This window comes from Mus musculus, chromosome 19 (assembly GCF_000001635.26).
Source record: "Mus musculus strain C57BL/6J chromosome 19, GRCm38.p6 C57BL/6J".
NCBI classification, from domain to species: Eukaryota; Metazoa; Chordata; class Mammalia; order Rodentia; family Muridae; genus Mus; species Mus musculus.
This window is the reverse complement of record NC_000085.6, coordinates 21,390,818-21,406,695: the sequence shown is the minus strand read 5'-3', so window position 1 is coordinate 21,406,695 and position 15,878 is coordinate 21,390,818. Positions and strand designations below refer to the sequence as shown.

At 39.9% G+C, this 15,878-nt stretch overlaps 1 protein-coding gene across 3 annotated transcripts in view; it reads left to right on the top strand.

Annotated features, from left to right (window-relative positions):
- Gda (guanine deaminase) overlaps positions 1–15,389 on the top strand; it is an 81,355-nt gene extending 65,966 nt beyond the window's left edge. For 2 of the 3 annotated variants that reach the window (XM_006526680.2, XM_017318064.2), the window contains 4 exons: positions 5,991–6,137; positions 9,059–9,189; positions 10,636–10,663; positions 11,438–15,366. In XM_006526680.2, the coding sequence (XP_006526743.1) occupies positions 5,991–6,137; positions 9,059–9,189; positions 10,636–10,663; positions 11,438–11,508 (377 nt within the window). In that variant the 3' untranslated portion in view covers positions 11,509–15,366. Of the gene's footprint in view, positions 1–5,990; positions 6,138–9,058; positions 9,190–10,635; positions 10,664–11,437 lie in introns of all 3 variants that reach the window. The other variant, NM_010266.2, reaches the window with a different exon arrangement.
- The last annotated feature ends 489 nt before the right edge of the window (positions 15,390–15,878 follow it).

Here is a 15,878-nt window from a genome sequence, read left to right as displayed (position 1 = left end):
ATATGTCATTTCTGCTAAACCATTCCTACCAATACTCAAGCATCTAAAATATCTCCTAACTCTTTTAGGTCATATTCTGTAACTTTTCTCTTACCTAGATACCCCCACCTGCTTCCTGCCCCATGTTGCTGCCTGCCTTCCTCCCTCCCTCTTTCCCTCCCTCGTTTCCTCCTTCCCTCTTCCTTCTTTCCTTTCTTTTTATTATGTATACAGTGTTCTTCTTGCATGTATGCCTGCATGCCAGAAGAGGACACCAGATCTCATTATAAGTGGTTATGAGCACCATGAGGTCACTGGAAATTGAACTCAGGACCTCTAGAAGACCAGCCAGTGCTCTTTACCTTTGAGCTATCTCTCTAGCCTTGCTGCCGTTCTTCACAACAAAACTTTATTGAGTGTGGGCATCCACAAGGCTCCTGCTCTTCCTCCCCCACCCCCACCCCACACACACTACAGTCCTGATTCTTGCTCAGCCAGCAAGACAGCCATTTTGCTCTTTTTGCTGTGGCTAGCTGCAACCATGACCTCTTTGTGGCCTCTCAAATGATGCCATTTTGTCGTGACTCTGGATGCCTCTGTGGTCTGCTGTGGTTGACACTTCTCCTGGTCTCAATAGCTTACAAGGGAGTCAGCAAAATCCCATTTAAAAAAAAAAAAAAAAAAAACTTCTTCCCCGTGACTGACCATTCTTTCTTCTCTAAAGGCTCGCCCTTTTCTTCCTGGCTATTCAGAAAAGCTGCCTTCAAGACTCAACGAGTCAATCGCTTCTTCGTACTTCGAGTTTTTTTCTTAAAGGTTTTTGTCTTCACCATGGCCTCATATGCTTCTCAGGTTTTATGTGCATTGCACCCCTCCTTTGAAACCTAGATTTTCAGTTTCGAGTACTCTTCCCTCCTCTTGGGAACCTCAAATTAAATTATCTTCCCCCACCCCCAAAAAACATTTAGTCCTAACTCTGGTAAGAAGTCGCCTAGTCAAGGAATTCATGATATTATCTTCTGACCATCTTTGTCCTCTCTCCCTCATGTCCAAGACAGCACAATGTCCAGTCTTGTGACACCCTCCTAACATCTGAAATTCCTTTTTTTCCACGCTGGTCTCTACCACAAGCCACACACTGCCATTTTTTTTTTTCCGACTAGAATGCTGGCCCTAATGGTCTCCAGCTTACCGTTGGCTCTTCTGATAAGTTTTCTCTTCTTGAAAGAATCACTAAAGTCTGGTCATTTCACCCTCTGTACCTGCCACTCTTCTGGGGGATTTGGAATGTTTAGGGTTGTCACCGTGCCTGCGACACTATGTGGTTCCCAGCATCATCTTGCAATGTGTCTCCTGTCTGGACATACTATATGAATTACAATCCTTTATGCCAAAAGTCTTTGGGTTTGTTTACCTAAACACTCATTTCGCAAATGACTTCTCATGTGTTAGTCCCAGATAAAGGCCTTCCTTGACTGTTCAAAGTGGGCTTACCACTTCTCCTCTCCCTATTCCTAAACTAAACATAGTTTGCCATTAATATTTCTGTTTATATGCCTCTTTTCTTTCTTCTGCCTGGAGTTCTGACATCAGGTGACAATAGAAGAGTATTTTCCAGTTCTATGAGGAGAGATGAATTTACATTTTTCTGTATTCTGTAGGTCCCAAAGTGATGACATAATGTCTGGACAGGTCCTCCCTGCCCTTATAGGCAAATCCCAAAACAATGGTTCACCTATCCTCTAGGCATTTCTTAAACTAGTCAAGTTGATACCTAGAATTAACAATCCCTTACCCTGGCAAAATACCATGATCTGTGTGGCTAGTGTTGTATAATACTGCCTTTTGTTTAGATGTTCCTGTTACTAATATTACATTGTCAACCCAAAGAATATAGAACCATTTAATTAACAAGCTAACAAGGCATGTCTCTAAAATTTTCCAGAAAATTACATGCCACTGTTTTTTAATCTCATATTTCCTTTGGAGTTTATTTTTAATAGAAGATTCTGGTAAAAAATACTGCTTTCTATTAAACACACACACACACACACACACACACACACACACCACACACACACACACACACACACACCCACACACGCGCGCGCGCACGCATGCGCGCACGAACGCTATTGAGACAGGATCTCTTTCTACATAGACCTGGCTGTTCTGGAACTCACCATGTAGACCATATTGGCCTCAAACTCAGATCTGCCTGCCTCTGCCTCTTGTGGGATTAAAGGTGTGGTATGCCATACCCTTTTCTATAATATTTTGTAAAATATTTTTAATATTACTTAGATCTTCTATGTTCACATCACTGTGTTTTCTTACCCTACATTCATTTGAGCTTCTATCTCCATATAATGGAGTGTAGTTAGTTTTCGCATATTTCCAGACCATACGGTAAACATTTTTTCAACCTTTCCATTTAGCACCTTTATTTTAGCCAGAAAAAGGAAACATGTGACAAAATAGTTGAACACTTAATGTACATTATTCCCAGATTATTACACTCTTATAGTCTTATTCAATACTTTAGTAAAAGCAGCTGATCTTTTTTTTTTCCTGTACAGCTATCATTTCATTTAATTCCCAAATGAAAAGTGTTTCTTCAGTTTTACTGACGAGTCACTGAAGATCCAGAAAAGGCGCTGGCTCACCCATTAGTCTATAGCTAAGAGTATAGCACAACCAGTTTTCAAAGGCAGGGCTGTGTTATCTGGAGCACTGACCATGCCAAGTAAATTAGACCTTCATGCAAGGAGTAGAATACAAAGAATTAAAACTAAATGAGTAAGTAAATAAATAATTAAATATAATTCATCTTTATCCTCAAGCAATCTAATGTATGTTGTGGGTAGGCAGCCCAGCTATCTGCAAGAGGAACTATTTGAGTAAATGACTTCACAAATGGCCTTTAAAGAAAGTGCCTTACCAAATGGACCATGTTAGGGTTATCTTGTGTTCTTTTAATACAGTGTGATTGACTGGTTAAAGACTTCAAAATTTTAGTTAGACAACAGAATAAAGTCTGAAAGTTCTTGTTGTATCTTTTATATGCTATGCATTTAAAACATGCTAAGAGGACATTTTCAGTGTTCTCATTGGGGGGAACAACCAATGTATACATTAAATAGCCTGACGGAACCACACCATGATGCATCCAGATAGCAAAATGGTGTTGGAAGGGCTAAGATGGCAGAATTTTGGCCTAATATACCTGAGGCCCCAAATTCAAACCATATCACTGAAAAACAATACAAAACAAAAACCCAATGTCATATTGCATACCATAAATGCATACTTTAAAAAAGTGTGTGGGTATTTTACCTGCATGTATGTCTGTACACCATGTGTGAGCCTGGTGCCCATGTAGGCTAGAAGATGATATTGGCTTCCCTGGAGCTAGAATTACAGATGTGAGCCATCCTGTAGTGCTGGGATTTGAACCCAGGTGCTCTGGAATTGCAGTCAGTGCTATCAACCGCTGAGTTATCTCTCTAGCCGCCTGTGTACAATTTTTAACCATCAACTTGAAAAGTAATTGTAAAAAACAGATTCAGGAACTTATTCCTCACTGAGTCTGAGACAGCAGCTTCACAAAGAAACCTGAAACATCTGTCTAACAAAAAGTTTCCAAGATAAACTTGACCAAAACCTCATATTTGAGAGCCCCTGTTGTTAGAGGTTATACGAATTGCCACATTACACCAGCTGGTGTGGCTTGATAGCTTGGTTGAATAGCACATTACCTTGTCCATGGACCTTGATGTTTTTGACTCGAAAATGGACTCGATAGCAGAAACCTTATGTGTTTGTGTTGAGGGTTGTTCAAGTCAACATTGTGTTGTTATTGCAATAATTTTTAGTATAAGACTGGTTTGTGACAATTGGATATTCAGAGTTGCTTTTTTAATTTATAATTAATTCACTTCTTTTTTTAAAAATTAACTTGAAATAGTTATATACAAAAAAGGCTTACTGGGTTCTTGTTATTTATTTATGTGTGCCCAAGTGTTTATACTTGTCTATGAGTGTCTGTGTGTGTGTGCATGTGAGTTAATGCTCAAGCAAGTGTTCACAGGTCTGTATAGACACCAGAGGTATCATTCCTTAGGTACTGTTATAGGATCTTTGAATAGGACCTGGGACTTACCAATTAAGCTATATGAGTGTCCAGGAAGCTCTAGGGATCTGTGTGTCTCTGCCTTCGCAGTGTGCCCACACACCTCGCCTTTTACATAGGACTTGGGGATCAAACTCAGGCTTTCATGCTTACATTGGCAAGTACTTTCATGGCTGAGCTGAGCTGTCACCACAGCCTTGATTATTTTGCATTAATAGACACTAATAAGTTAAGTAGCTGTAATAAAACTTTTCAGGGTACCAGATGAACCCCTAGCAAGACTGATCTGGATAAAGAAAAAGTACTTTACAAAAAAACAAAACAAAAAATCTTCATGTAAGTTTACTTAAAGCATACAAGACAGTTGAACATAAAAATGATCTGTAACCCAGAATTGGTACTAAATAGCCAATTATGTTTGATCTTTGCAGTATTTATAGGCACTAATAACCATACACATCTACCGGAACTGACAGGAACATTTAAACTATGATGGTTCTTTGATTAGCTATATAATGTATTCCCTAATAAAACATGCTATTTTACTTGAGATTGTATTCAACTCATTTAATGACATGCATTTGTCCCTGCCAAAGGCAGTGTTTCAATTAACTATCCTTAGGGACTTAATCAAAGTTACCAAAACTCTCATTTTTCATTCAGTGATGCTAACCAAAATGGAAAGCGTTCTGTATCAGCTTTGATTAACTATTTTTGTACTAAGTTTCCAAACCATATGTCCATTCTAAAGCTTCCTGGAGAATTATTGTTTAAAAAATGGCTTTTTAATTTTCTAACATTTTCACCTGGATTGGAATAACACTAAGACGCTTTCTTAATGTATCCAACTGTAAGTTTATATAAAATCACGTTGAAACTGTTTCACAGCTATTTCCCCTTATTTGAACAATTTCCATGAGTGTTCAAGAAATAGATTTCTCTTTATTAGCCATGTGGCTATTGTAGTAGGTCGAGTTGTAACCTTCAAAAGATGTCTACTAAACCTATATCTATGACAATATTAGGACTAAGGGTTTTTGTAGATAGAATTAAGGTAAGGCTGGCAAGATGAACTCATTCTGTACTGGGGTAGCTCCTAAGTTCAATGATTAATGCTTATAAGGGTTAGAAAATGAAGACCCAAGGGAAGAAGATTATGGGAACGTGGACAGAGACTAGAGTTATTGCCATAAGCCAAGACTTCCATGAGCCATGAGAAGCTGGAAGGGACAAAGGGTACTTCCTGGACCTTCAGAAGGGCTAAGATCCTTGCTGGTGGTGGTGCTGGGGTCTAAAGCCCTGCCCTTTTACAGTCTCAACACACACTCTGCCACCAAACAGTACCCCCCAGCCATCCCTGCCAACACTTGGATTTTAAACTTCCGGCCTCCAAAAGTAACTGTGAGAGAAGGAATTTCTGTTGTGTTAAGCCACAAGTCTTGTGATGGTTTGAACAGCCCTAGAAGTTAATTTTGGAATACATTTGACTTTAATGACAGGTGGTTTTTAGAAAGCATCATGCAAAGTAATAAGTTTTGATATGCAAAGTAATAATCATTCTGATATGTGTATCTTTTGATATGTGTACTGCCCTTACTTTGTTCTCATTTGTTCCCCTGTCCCATGCGCCCTTCTTGTCTATCCCTTTCCTTCCACTAAATGGTGTCCTTTTCTGCTTTTATGCAAATGACAAATTTTGAATTCATTTAAATGTTGGTTCACAGTTAATATGTTTACAGTTGAGAATGTTTTAGAAATGGAAAGATAAAATGCTTGTCATTAAAACCAGAGTGGTGGGGATGTGACGGTGAAACTGTATACCTGTTGTCCCATCCACCTTTATAAAGTTACCATTTGGGCTTTGTCTTCCCTACCATAGATGTGGCTGGTGGCTACTCCTATTCCATGCTTGATGCCATCAGAAGAGCAGTCATGGTTTCCAATGTCCTCTTAATTAATAAGGTAAATGAGAAAAACCTCACCCTCAAAGAAGTCTTCAGACTAGCCACTCTTGGAGGAAGCCAAGGTAATGACTACCTTCATCTTCTCTCATATCATGTACGATCATGCCCATCTGTGTCTTTGGCTATAGCGTGGAGGTGCACCATAGCGAACTAAGGCAAATCCTATATTCACAACTGATGTATGTCATATAACATACCCAACTCATAGCTATGTAGTACAGCAACCACTCTTTCAATGAATTCAGTCTTTGGTGGGTAACTGTTTAATGCACTATTGTCATATTGACTCTTTTAGTGAATATTTACATTAGTCATATGCATATGAGTTAAGATAATTTATTCTTCCATTGAGTCAAGTAATGTCTTTTCTATGATGATAATGCTATCAATAAAAGTGATTGACAAGATAATTGTATTCTTTCCATGGGCCAGTCTCGTGAATGCCCTGGGTGTGTGCTGCCATTCCGTCCTCACTGCCACTGTCGATAATTTCACCCACACAGTAACCAAGGTGTGGGGTGCCATGGTTTGCATTCAGAAAGCACTAATCCAGAGTGCAGAGTTGAACCTCATTATGCTGTTTTCCCATAGAAATTCCTGCCTAATCCATGTACTGATTACTCAAGCGTCTTTAAATGGAGAATGAAATAACAGTGTAGGTGATTGACAGCTGTGATTCATCATCTTTCCTTATCTCTCGTGTGCCACTACAGTTGAAATAATCACTTTGGTTTGTTCTAGAAATGTGATATAATGAAAGTAGCTTCAAACCACTGGCAGCTAGCTCTAGAGCCATTAGATATACATTTACAGATCTATGTACATTTATGATACAGTCCCTAAATCAAAAATGGAACACCATCTTTGCATATTCTAGACTATCATGAACACCAAAAGAATGTTTCAAGGGAGAGAAATCAAAGTTACATCCTTTGTATTTTCCTGGCTCTCTATTTCATTTCTAAATATCTTAAGTGTGGTCCTGGCCCCGCAGCACCATTATATACGTTATATACTTTAGCTAGGTGATCTGCTGCCCACCCACTGATGAAAATAGGTGGAACTAAACTGGAGCAGTGTTCTTCAGCCTAGGCTCTGTGTTTCACTCTGCTAGGTTGCTGTCTCTAATCAAGCCACTGTGGGAACTTGCCAAAGCATTCACCCAGAGGGTAGCTTTAAATCAGTGTTGTTTGGTGACCGGTTACTGTTCGGGACTTCCTTCTCCTTGGTTATGTCTGTAGTGGAGCCTGAGTGAAGTGGGTTAAGTCATTCCTGTTTAAAGTGCAACACTTCCCAGCTCTGCCACAACCTTTACACACGTTCTCTGTTAGCCAACCCCATACAGACAGCATTCCTCAAGTTGCAAGTGCTACTGGATTGCATTTCCTGAAGCCATCTGAGTTGCTGACCAGCCTGGTTCTGTCTATGGAAAGATCTAGATTTACATCTATTTCCATGTTCACTAAAACCTGTCATCTGTTTCTCACATAGCTCATCTCTGAGCTCTCTGTTTTCTGATGAATAGCCCATTTAGTTTAGATATCCTCAGACCCTCTGGGCCTCACAATTGTGTCAGCTCCTCTGGCCTACTAAGCACACTCAATTTCTTATTGAATATAGTCACTGTAAGCTCATAGTGTAAACTATGTGGTGGTGGGCGGCTTACACCTTTAGTCATAGCACTCTGGGAGGCAGAGGCAAGCAGATCTCTGAGTTCAAGACCAGCTTGGTCTACAGATTGCGTTTTAGGACAGCCAGGACTACACAGAGAAACCATATCTCAAAAACCAACCAACCAAAACAAAAACCCAAACAAGCAAATAATAAAACCCCTCAAAGTGTGGTGCTGCTTCTTTGTCAATGGCAAAAAGTAGCATGTAACCAGTAAAAGTAACCAAGTGTCCATGTTTTGTTCACACCAGACTCTCCCAGAAGTCACCTTGCTGCTTTTAACAGTTATTATTTCCACAGCCTTCTCTGACTAAGATGTCTTTAGGTTAAAAAGTCCTTTCTTTACAGGCAGTGAAAAAGAGGATTTAAGAACAAGTATGATTTCTAATTTGCTGTTCTGACAATTGCCATGTTATTGGGATGCCTGTGCACAGAAATATTCCATGTCAGATACTGCACCATACCAGAAAAGCAAAGAAAAATCTACCCAATACTTCCCCATCATAAAATACACTGGAAGTGACAGGATGCAGCAGACATAAATCTTGGAATAGATAGTATACCATGAATGTGATCTCAATGCACCTCTTGCTCAGAATGCAGGCTTTAAGGAGCTGCCAATCAAACAGCATCATTGGCAAGAAAACTAGACACCTGCAGTTCTTTAATAAATTTTAAAAATGAGGCATGTTCTTTCTTGGCATCCAGAAACCATGGACATGAATTATAGCTGGAAGCTGGGAGAAGCCAGAAGACATTTATTGGCCTTTGTCCTAGCTTAGGAAACCATTCTTCTTGGGCAATCAGAGTGCCTTTCAAGTTAACTGAGACTCTTGAGTTACAGGTTCTTGATGGGTGTACTTGTATTGAAAATTTTGCAGTTTTTTTTTTTAAATGTGAGGTTCAGTTTAGTGTAGTGAAAATAAATATGACCAACTATTTCATGGAACAAAAAGGTAAGTCTAGAAATGTTGGGGAGAAGAGGGGAATGAAGTAGGTAGGTGGTGTGTCAAGCTTGCTGCTTTGAAGGTTCAGTGGAGCGCACTGACAGGGCTGAAGAGGAGACCTCATCAGAACTATGACACTGCCATGAACAGAGCTATTTGCTTTCCTCTTCTTCATTGTCTGTGCAAAGATCTTCTGTCCTGTTGGGATGGGAGCACTTTTCTGCTTCACGAGTAAGGTGCTTCATGAGTAAGGTGCTAATTTTGGAGGGTCTAGTTATATGTTGACAGAGTCTGTCCATGTAAACAAGGACACAGGAAGGAGTCTGTGGTAGTTTTGACTGATGGTCACTTCTGTCTGTTTGTAGCCCTGGGGCTTGATAGCGAGATTGGAAACTTTGAAGTTGGCAAGGAATTTGATGCCCTCTTGATCAACCCCAGAGCATCAGACTCTCCCATTGATCTGTTTTATGGGGATTTTGTTGGTGATATTTCTGAGGTAAGTAAAAGTTAAACAAAATGCCCTTTGGGGGGGGGGAGTGGGAGGGGATTATTTTAAACCAATCATTCTTAGTAAGATGTATTCATTTATTTTTTGTGAGAAATTAATCCTTGGATTTTGTTGTTGTTTGTCTTGTTGTTTTTAAATTTTTTTTAAAAAAGATTTATTTATTTTATGTATTTGAGTATATTGTAGCTGTCTTCAGACGTGACAGAAGAGGGTATCAGATCCCGTTACAGATGGTTGTGAACCACCATATGGTTGCTCAGGTCCTCTGGAAGAGCAGTCAGTGCTCTTTAACTGCTGAGCCATCTCTCCAGCCCTGTTTTTAAATCTTTTTTTGGCTTAGGATTTTTTGATTGTTTATGTTTTTAGACAAGGTCTCACTATGTGACCAGGTTATTTGAAGTTTGTCTCCCTTGTTGTTTCAGGGAAGACAAACTGTCTGTCCCTCTGTTGGTTCAGGTTGAAACTGGCAATCCCTATTAGCCAGAGAAAAGCATGCAGATATAAGTTTTCTATAGTACAAGAAATCATAAATGAAGTAAGATCCCGATAAACCTGAGTGTTCCTCTGCTGGGTGTGACGGAGAATGGAGAGCTGTGGAGAAATGGTCTGATATAAAGATTTTAAATTGGGAGCCTTAGCAAGACCTCAAGTGTAAGACAAAGACAGGGATGATCCTGGGGTAGGGAGAACACATCTCATCCGCTTGCTTTTACAAGCGCCCACAGGAGCATCCTAGGATTTGACTGAGGGAAAGGCCAGAAACTCCCCGTAGGTGTTAGGACCTGCTTCCAGAGAGAAGGAAAATGCCAAATGTCCTTCCTGCTTTTGTTTGTAGGAGAGTGTCTTCAAGCGTGGTTATTTTGCTGGTTCTCATTCTTATATTAGAGTAAACTTCCGAGAAGTACGCTTTGTATTTCATCGTTTTTCTTCCGTAATACACCTTTTGACACACTTGCATCACTTTTTGCAATGATTTCTTTGCTTTGTGCAATACTTTGCCTCTGACAATTTTAAGGTTGACTGTCAAGAATATTCCGGGAATAAGCAGGGTATGGTAGCACACTCCTTTAATCCCAGCACTATGGAGGCAAAGACAGACAGATCTAAGGTTGAGGCCAGCCTACTCTACTTAGCAGGTTTTAGAACTATGTCGAGAGCCTCTGTTTCAAAAACCAATAAACAAACAAACAAACAAACTCCAGTAATGGGCAGGCACTTCTTAATATCTGGTAGGCTGATTGTTGTTTGCTTGCCCTGGGCTTAGGTTTTCATTTATTCATTTGTTTTTGATAACACCATTCTTTATTAAAATGTAAATTTTGTCATGGAGAAATAAATTTCAATTTCTGGACTTTGCCAACAGCATTTATCCATAAATTTTACTTCTAAATGTTCAAAGACATATTTCTTACCACCTCTATTTTCTATTTTTAGGCTGTTATCCAGAAGTTTCTTTATCTAGGTAGGTATATTTATGTTTCTGGGCTAAATACAATATTTTCTTTGTTCAAGACTCTTGGTGGCACACATTAAACTCTATGCATGTTAATTTGTGTTAACTCATTAAAAAAAATCAGTTCTCAGCACTGAGCTTGCGTGCTATGGCACAATGCCTAATAATTCCAAGAATGTATAAGTCTTGAGCTGGGATGTAGAGGCAGAGAGAGAGCTTGATGTCAAGTCTTCTTGTGCTCCTCTTGTGTTCCACAACGTCCTTATCCTGGGACAGAACTGGAGTCACAATCAGAGCGTCATTCCCTGAGACATAATTGAATCAGGAGAGCCTACGCTGCCTACTATTGAGTGAGCTCAGCACTGGGCGATGGTAAGCTTTGCCAGGCCACATCTCCAGGTTGCTCATTTCAACGTGCTGAGGGTGATGCTGGGGGTATAGATAGTATATAGTATGTCCTCTCACCCAGGCCTGGAAATGCCAGCCAGCCCCTTCAGCAGAAAGGTCAGCGATGGGAGATTATTGAGCTACCTATGATTTTCGCCTCCGATACAGAATGGAGACCCCAATTCTCAACTGGCTAGGATGTCTTGACCAAGTCATCTCCAGGAGACTGTAAATGATCTGGGAGGAATAAAGTTTCTACCTTTGGGGGCTTGTGTTTCTTCTTTTAAAGGTTTTTATTTTTCTTTCTTAAAATCTAAAGGAAACTAAGGCAATCATTGACCCCCCCCCCCAAAAAAAAAAAGCACAGTACAAATGATTCTTTGGTTTTAATTTCAGGAGACGACCGAAATATTGAGGAGGTTTATGTGGGTGGAAAGCAGGTCGTTCCATTCTCCAGCTCAGTGTAAGGACCTTGGACATCTGCGACATTCTCCTGGGAAGACATGATTCCGCCATCTTCCTTGTGCCCAGGGACCAATCAGAAAGTATATTTACAAAAAAGTACCGTGTTCTTTGGATGACTTCTGTTCCTGTGTCTCCTTCCAGTGCCCACTTGGTAAATTGTTTGAAGGGAGTGCGCTGCTTCTCCACTCCAGTCTGGGAGCATTGTAATTTCATGACAGTGCCTCCCATTGGGCTGTTTAGATTTGCATTGTGCTCGCACAGAAGACATTGTTAACAGCTGGCAATGCGCTTCCAATAGTGAAGTAAAACGTTTCCATATAGGGAAATACAGGACGAGGAGATCTCCCTATGTGGCTAGACACTCTGTGCTAATGACTAAGAAAATTAGGAAACTCCAGTATGGACCAATGAGCAGATTTTTATGAGAGGGCACAAGCTAGACATTGAAAAGACATTGGAAAAGTCATTGGTTGTGCTTGGAAATTTAATATAGAGAACAGTCTCGTAAAAGGAGAACCTACTGGATTTAAAACATGCTTCTAGATCGACATTGTCTATGGACATTTGCACTTTGTGAAATTTGCATTTCAGGATGTGTTATTGTTATGCTTTCCCTTCTTGGGATGAATGTCAGAACCTGAATGCCACACGCTTTTCAAATATAGTTCTATGCTTCAAAGTGTTCGGCAGAAGTTGAGTATTAAAGATTTAAAGTCTCTTAGGGATAGTATTCACATAGCCGCAAGGCATAAATAGTTGTGTTTTTTTGTGTGTGTGTGTACTTCAAAGTCATCTTGATTCCTGGCTGTGAGGTGTTCCAGTTGCTTCTGTTTTATTAGATGAGAAACAAGCCCTGTGTGTTGCTGCTCTGTAGACTGGAGTTTTCATAAATCGGGGAAGTACTATATTCCCCGGAGTTGGTGACACTGAGGGGACAGGGTTCTTTGCAATGCTGAATCTACCCAACGCATAATCATTGCTGTACAGTTCACCCTCCTATCAATGTGCTAGAACTTAAAAGCCAAGTGCAAGTCCCTAAAGCATTATGGATAAGGCTCTGCAAGGCCAGTATACTGAAAGAGCTCTGTGTGTGTTTGTTTGTTTGTTCGTTTGTTTTAATTTACCAAATTGTCATTGTAATTCTTGAAGATTTTTCTGGCATTAAAATCTTAGAATAGTGAAAAGGATATAAAAATTCCATCTAATGTTTATATTTCTAGGACTTACCTGTACTAGACATCAAGGAATATTAAACAAAAGAGGGCCTTTTAGCTTTTCTAACGTATATGGTGTCCCTTCTCATATTAGAACTAAAACCAGGTCATAACCACGTGGCAGAGCTTTAGGAAACAGTGATGTGTATTCTACTTAAATACTACATTTTTCTTAATTAATTCCACCTCCTATAAACAAGCAAGGGCCAGGAACAGGTTTTATTAACATATATTTCACTCCTAGGGTTTAGGTGAGTTTCCATTGTATCTTATAACAGAGAAACCCATTAGGCAGTAGTTAGTTCTCACATCTAAGAACACACAGTTCTTCTGTTCTCTATGCTAACTCAGCAGTAACTTGTCCAGATCTATTTTCCTGGTAGAAGCACTTTTAGATCTGGTGTGTATACATTATATCTCAAGATGGTACACATTTAGGTCGTACTTTGTTTTATTTTGAGAGAGAAAGAGAGAGAGAGAGAGAGAGAGAGAGAGAGAGAGAGAGAGAGAGAGAGAGAGAGAGAGAGAGAATTTGTTTTGTGGGATATCGGTGAGTAAATCCAACCCCTGGCTTTAGTCTGCATGTCCAGCATTGCTAGCACATCAGAAATATCAAAATGAGCTGCCAGATTCCCCTCTCCCATTTCTCTCTGAGGCTGGCAACTGTTTAGGCTGTCTGTTTTGACTCTTGCCAAAGGGTTTACAGACCCCACACTTGTCCTCTTGAAGGGTGTGCATTTTGATGTTGAACATCAGCTTTTATTTAAACTTAAGACTCACATGCAGTAATATAGGCAAATGTAATTCTGGAAGCAGGAATAGCAGTGGTAATGTAACACCATCCTGTTGAGATTCAGATTAGTCCTGATAATGTGCTGCCAGTTGAATTACTTCTAATAAAAATAAGGTGTTGAAGTGTTTACATGTACTTTGAGTACTTTGATCTCCCTGCACTTATATGTGTTTTAGTTCCCCAAGTGAAGTGTTCATGAATGTTACCTATGCTTGTTTGAGTGTCCCACACATAGGGCCAGATATCCTGCACTTGGAAATGCTGCGCTCACCTAATAACGTAGGTTGACTTTCCTAATTATGGATAGGCACTGTTCCAAGCCTATCCCAGTTGTCACTTTATGTTTGAATGGTTTGCTCTCTGTAGAAGAAAGGAAAAGAGAAACAGAGAGAGAGGGGATGGGAGGGAGGGAGAGAGGAAGGGGGAGAAGGAAGGAAGGAAGGAAGGAAGGAAGGAAGGAAGGAAGGAAGGAAGGAAGGTTGTCCTGCCTATTCCATACCATTTGAATAATTTCTTTAGAGTTTTTGATGGACTTCATTGTAAAAGGTTAGAAGGCATTAAAAGTTATCATGTGTGTTATATTTATAACATATTCTTGCAGCCAAAACACAAAAGTAGACTAACCAAGTTGAATTTGATTTAAAAAAACAAAAAGGCAGGGAGGGATCAGGGGCATTAAAAATAAGAGGTTAGAACCTAAGAAGTCATCCTTATCTACAGGGCCAAAGGGGCTGGATTCCTCTGTTGTGTTATCTTACCTGGTTCTTTACTTACACTGTCAAAGACTTCACAGTCCCAGAGGGTATGCCAGGAGGGGGCCTTTCTAAATGAATCCTGTGAACACTGCATTTCTTTGCTTCTTTAGTGAAAAACATTTCAAGACAAATGAAAGGAAATGATAAAAAAAAAAAAAAAACCTCTTCATTGCTTTGCTGATTTTGAGGTATGCCCTCAAATATCCCCCAAAGCAAACAGAGGCAACATGAGTGCCAGATCTGGCAATATGTTCTAAATCTTCACTCTCTACCAGATAATTTCTATTTTTAAGCTCTTTCCCTTTGGAAGCAGACACATGAGAAGCCTTCCAGGCACACTGGGATGCACATTGTACCCGTTCCATCAGTGTGCATATGTGGAAGATACCCAGAACTCCGTGCTTCTGCAGCCTAGTGGACATCTTTTAAGGTTGCTGTTGCTGGACTATTCAAATATTTGAAAAGAGTCATCTTAGCTGTTAACAGGTAGAAGGAGACATGTATCCTGGGCAATGACTCAAAATAAATCTTAAATTACAGGGACTCTATGATACATTAAAAAAAATTAAAAGACCAAAAAGAGATGTTTGCCATTTCTAATCTCCTAGCTGCTGCATGTATGATTTTGCACAATACACTTTATAATGTCGTGGGAAGAAGCAGACAGGGGAGAGGTCACTGAGAGAAAACTCTTGATATTCGTTACCACGCATGTTTTAAAGTCTACCCCACCTTCCTGCCCATCTCCAGCACTGAGATGCAGTGTTGTGGGCCTAGTCCATGTTTAGTGAAATGCAATGTCAAGAAAGTCAATGAGGAAATTAAATGTAAATTCTGAGCAGCCATTTACTGGGTTACTTGAGCAACCAATCATTATGAATTTCTGTTATTTGGCAGTGACTTATCTGTCTATTTCTTACCCAAAAAGCCCATCAGAAGGTGTCCCTTACATTATTGCTAACCTTCTGATTGCTGTTCTTAAGGATAGAGACATATATGTGTATGTAGTCAAGGGGACATCCTTCCCCTCGGTATCTGTATGATTTTGCTTATTGTTAATGTACTGGGTGAGCTCCTTTGTGCATCAGGAAAAAAAAATTAAATGAGATTTTGTGTTTCCATTGGTGTGTGTTGTGCTTGCTTTTTGCTTTGGTTGCAATTCCTATCAGTTCAATGGAAGAAGGATGATAATACAGTTTTCCTTTTTTATAATAGATTGAAAATGGACTATACTATTTCGCTGTGGGTCAGCAAGCATCTTCCGTCATATGATACTCACTGCACACTCCTTTTTAAATGATGCTGCTGCAGTGGCTCTTCTAGACTGTCAGCTGGTTCGGGTTGATTAGGGGAGTGGTAAAAACGTGTTCTAGTTGTGTCGATAAGGAAGTGCACGTAATGACTAGATCATTAGATCATGAAGACCGTGGCCTAAAGAACAATTTAATACACTGACAAATACAAATGTAGACTATAGTATTTGGAAGGGGTGGAACAAGAGCAGGTGAGGCCCTCATGGGAAAATGTAGGTCACTAGAGACGTGTTATTCGGGGTCATTTCTTGTCTTGGCCTCTTTCTAATACTGTTCCATTCAGCTTCCTGTCTGCCA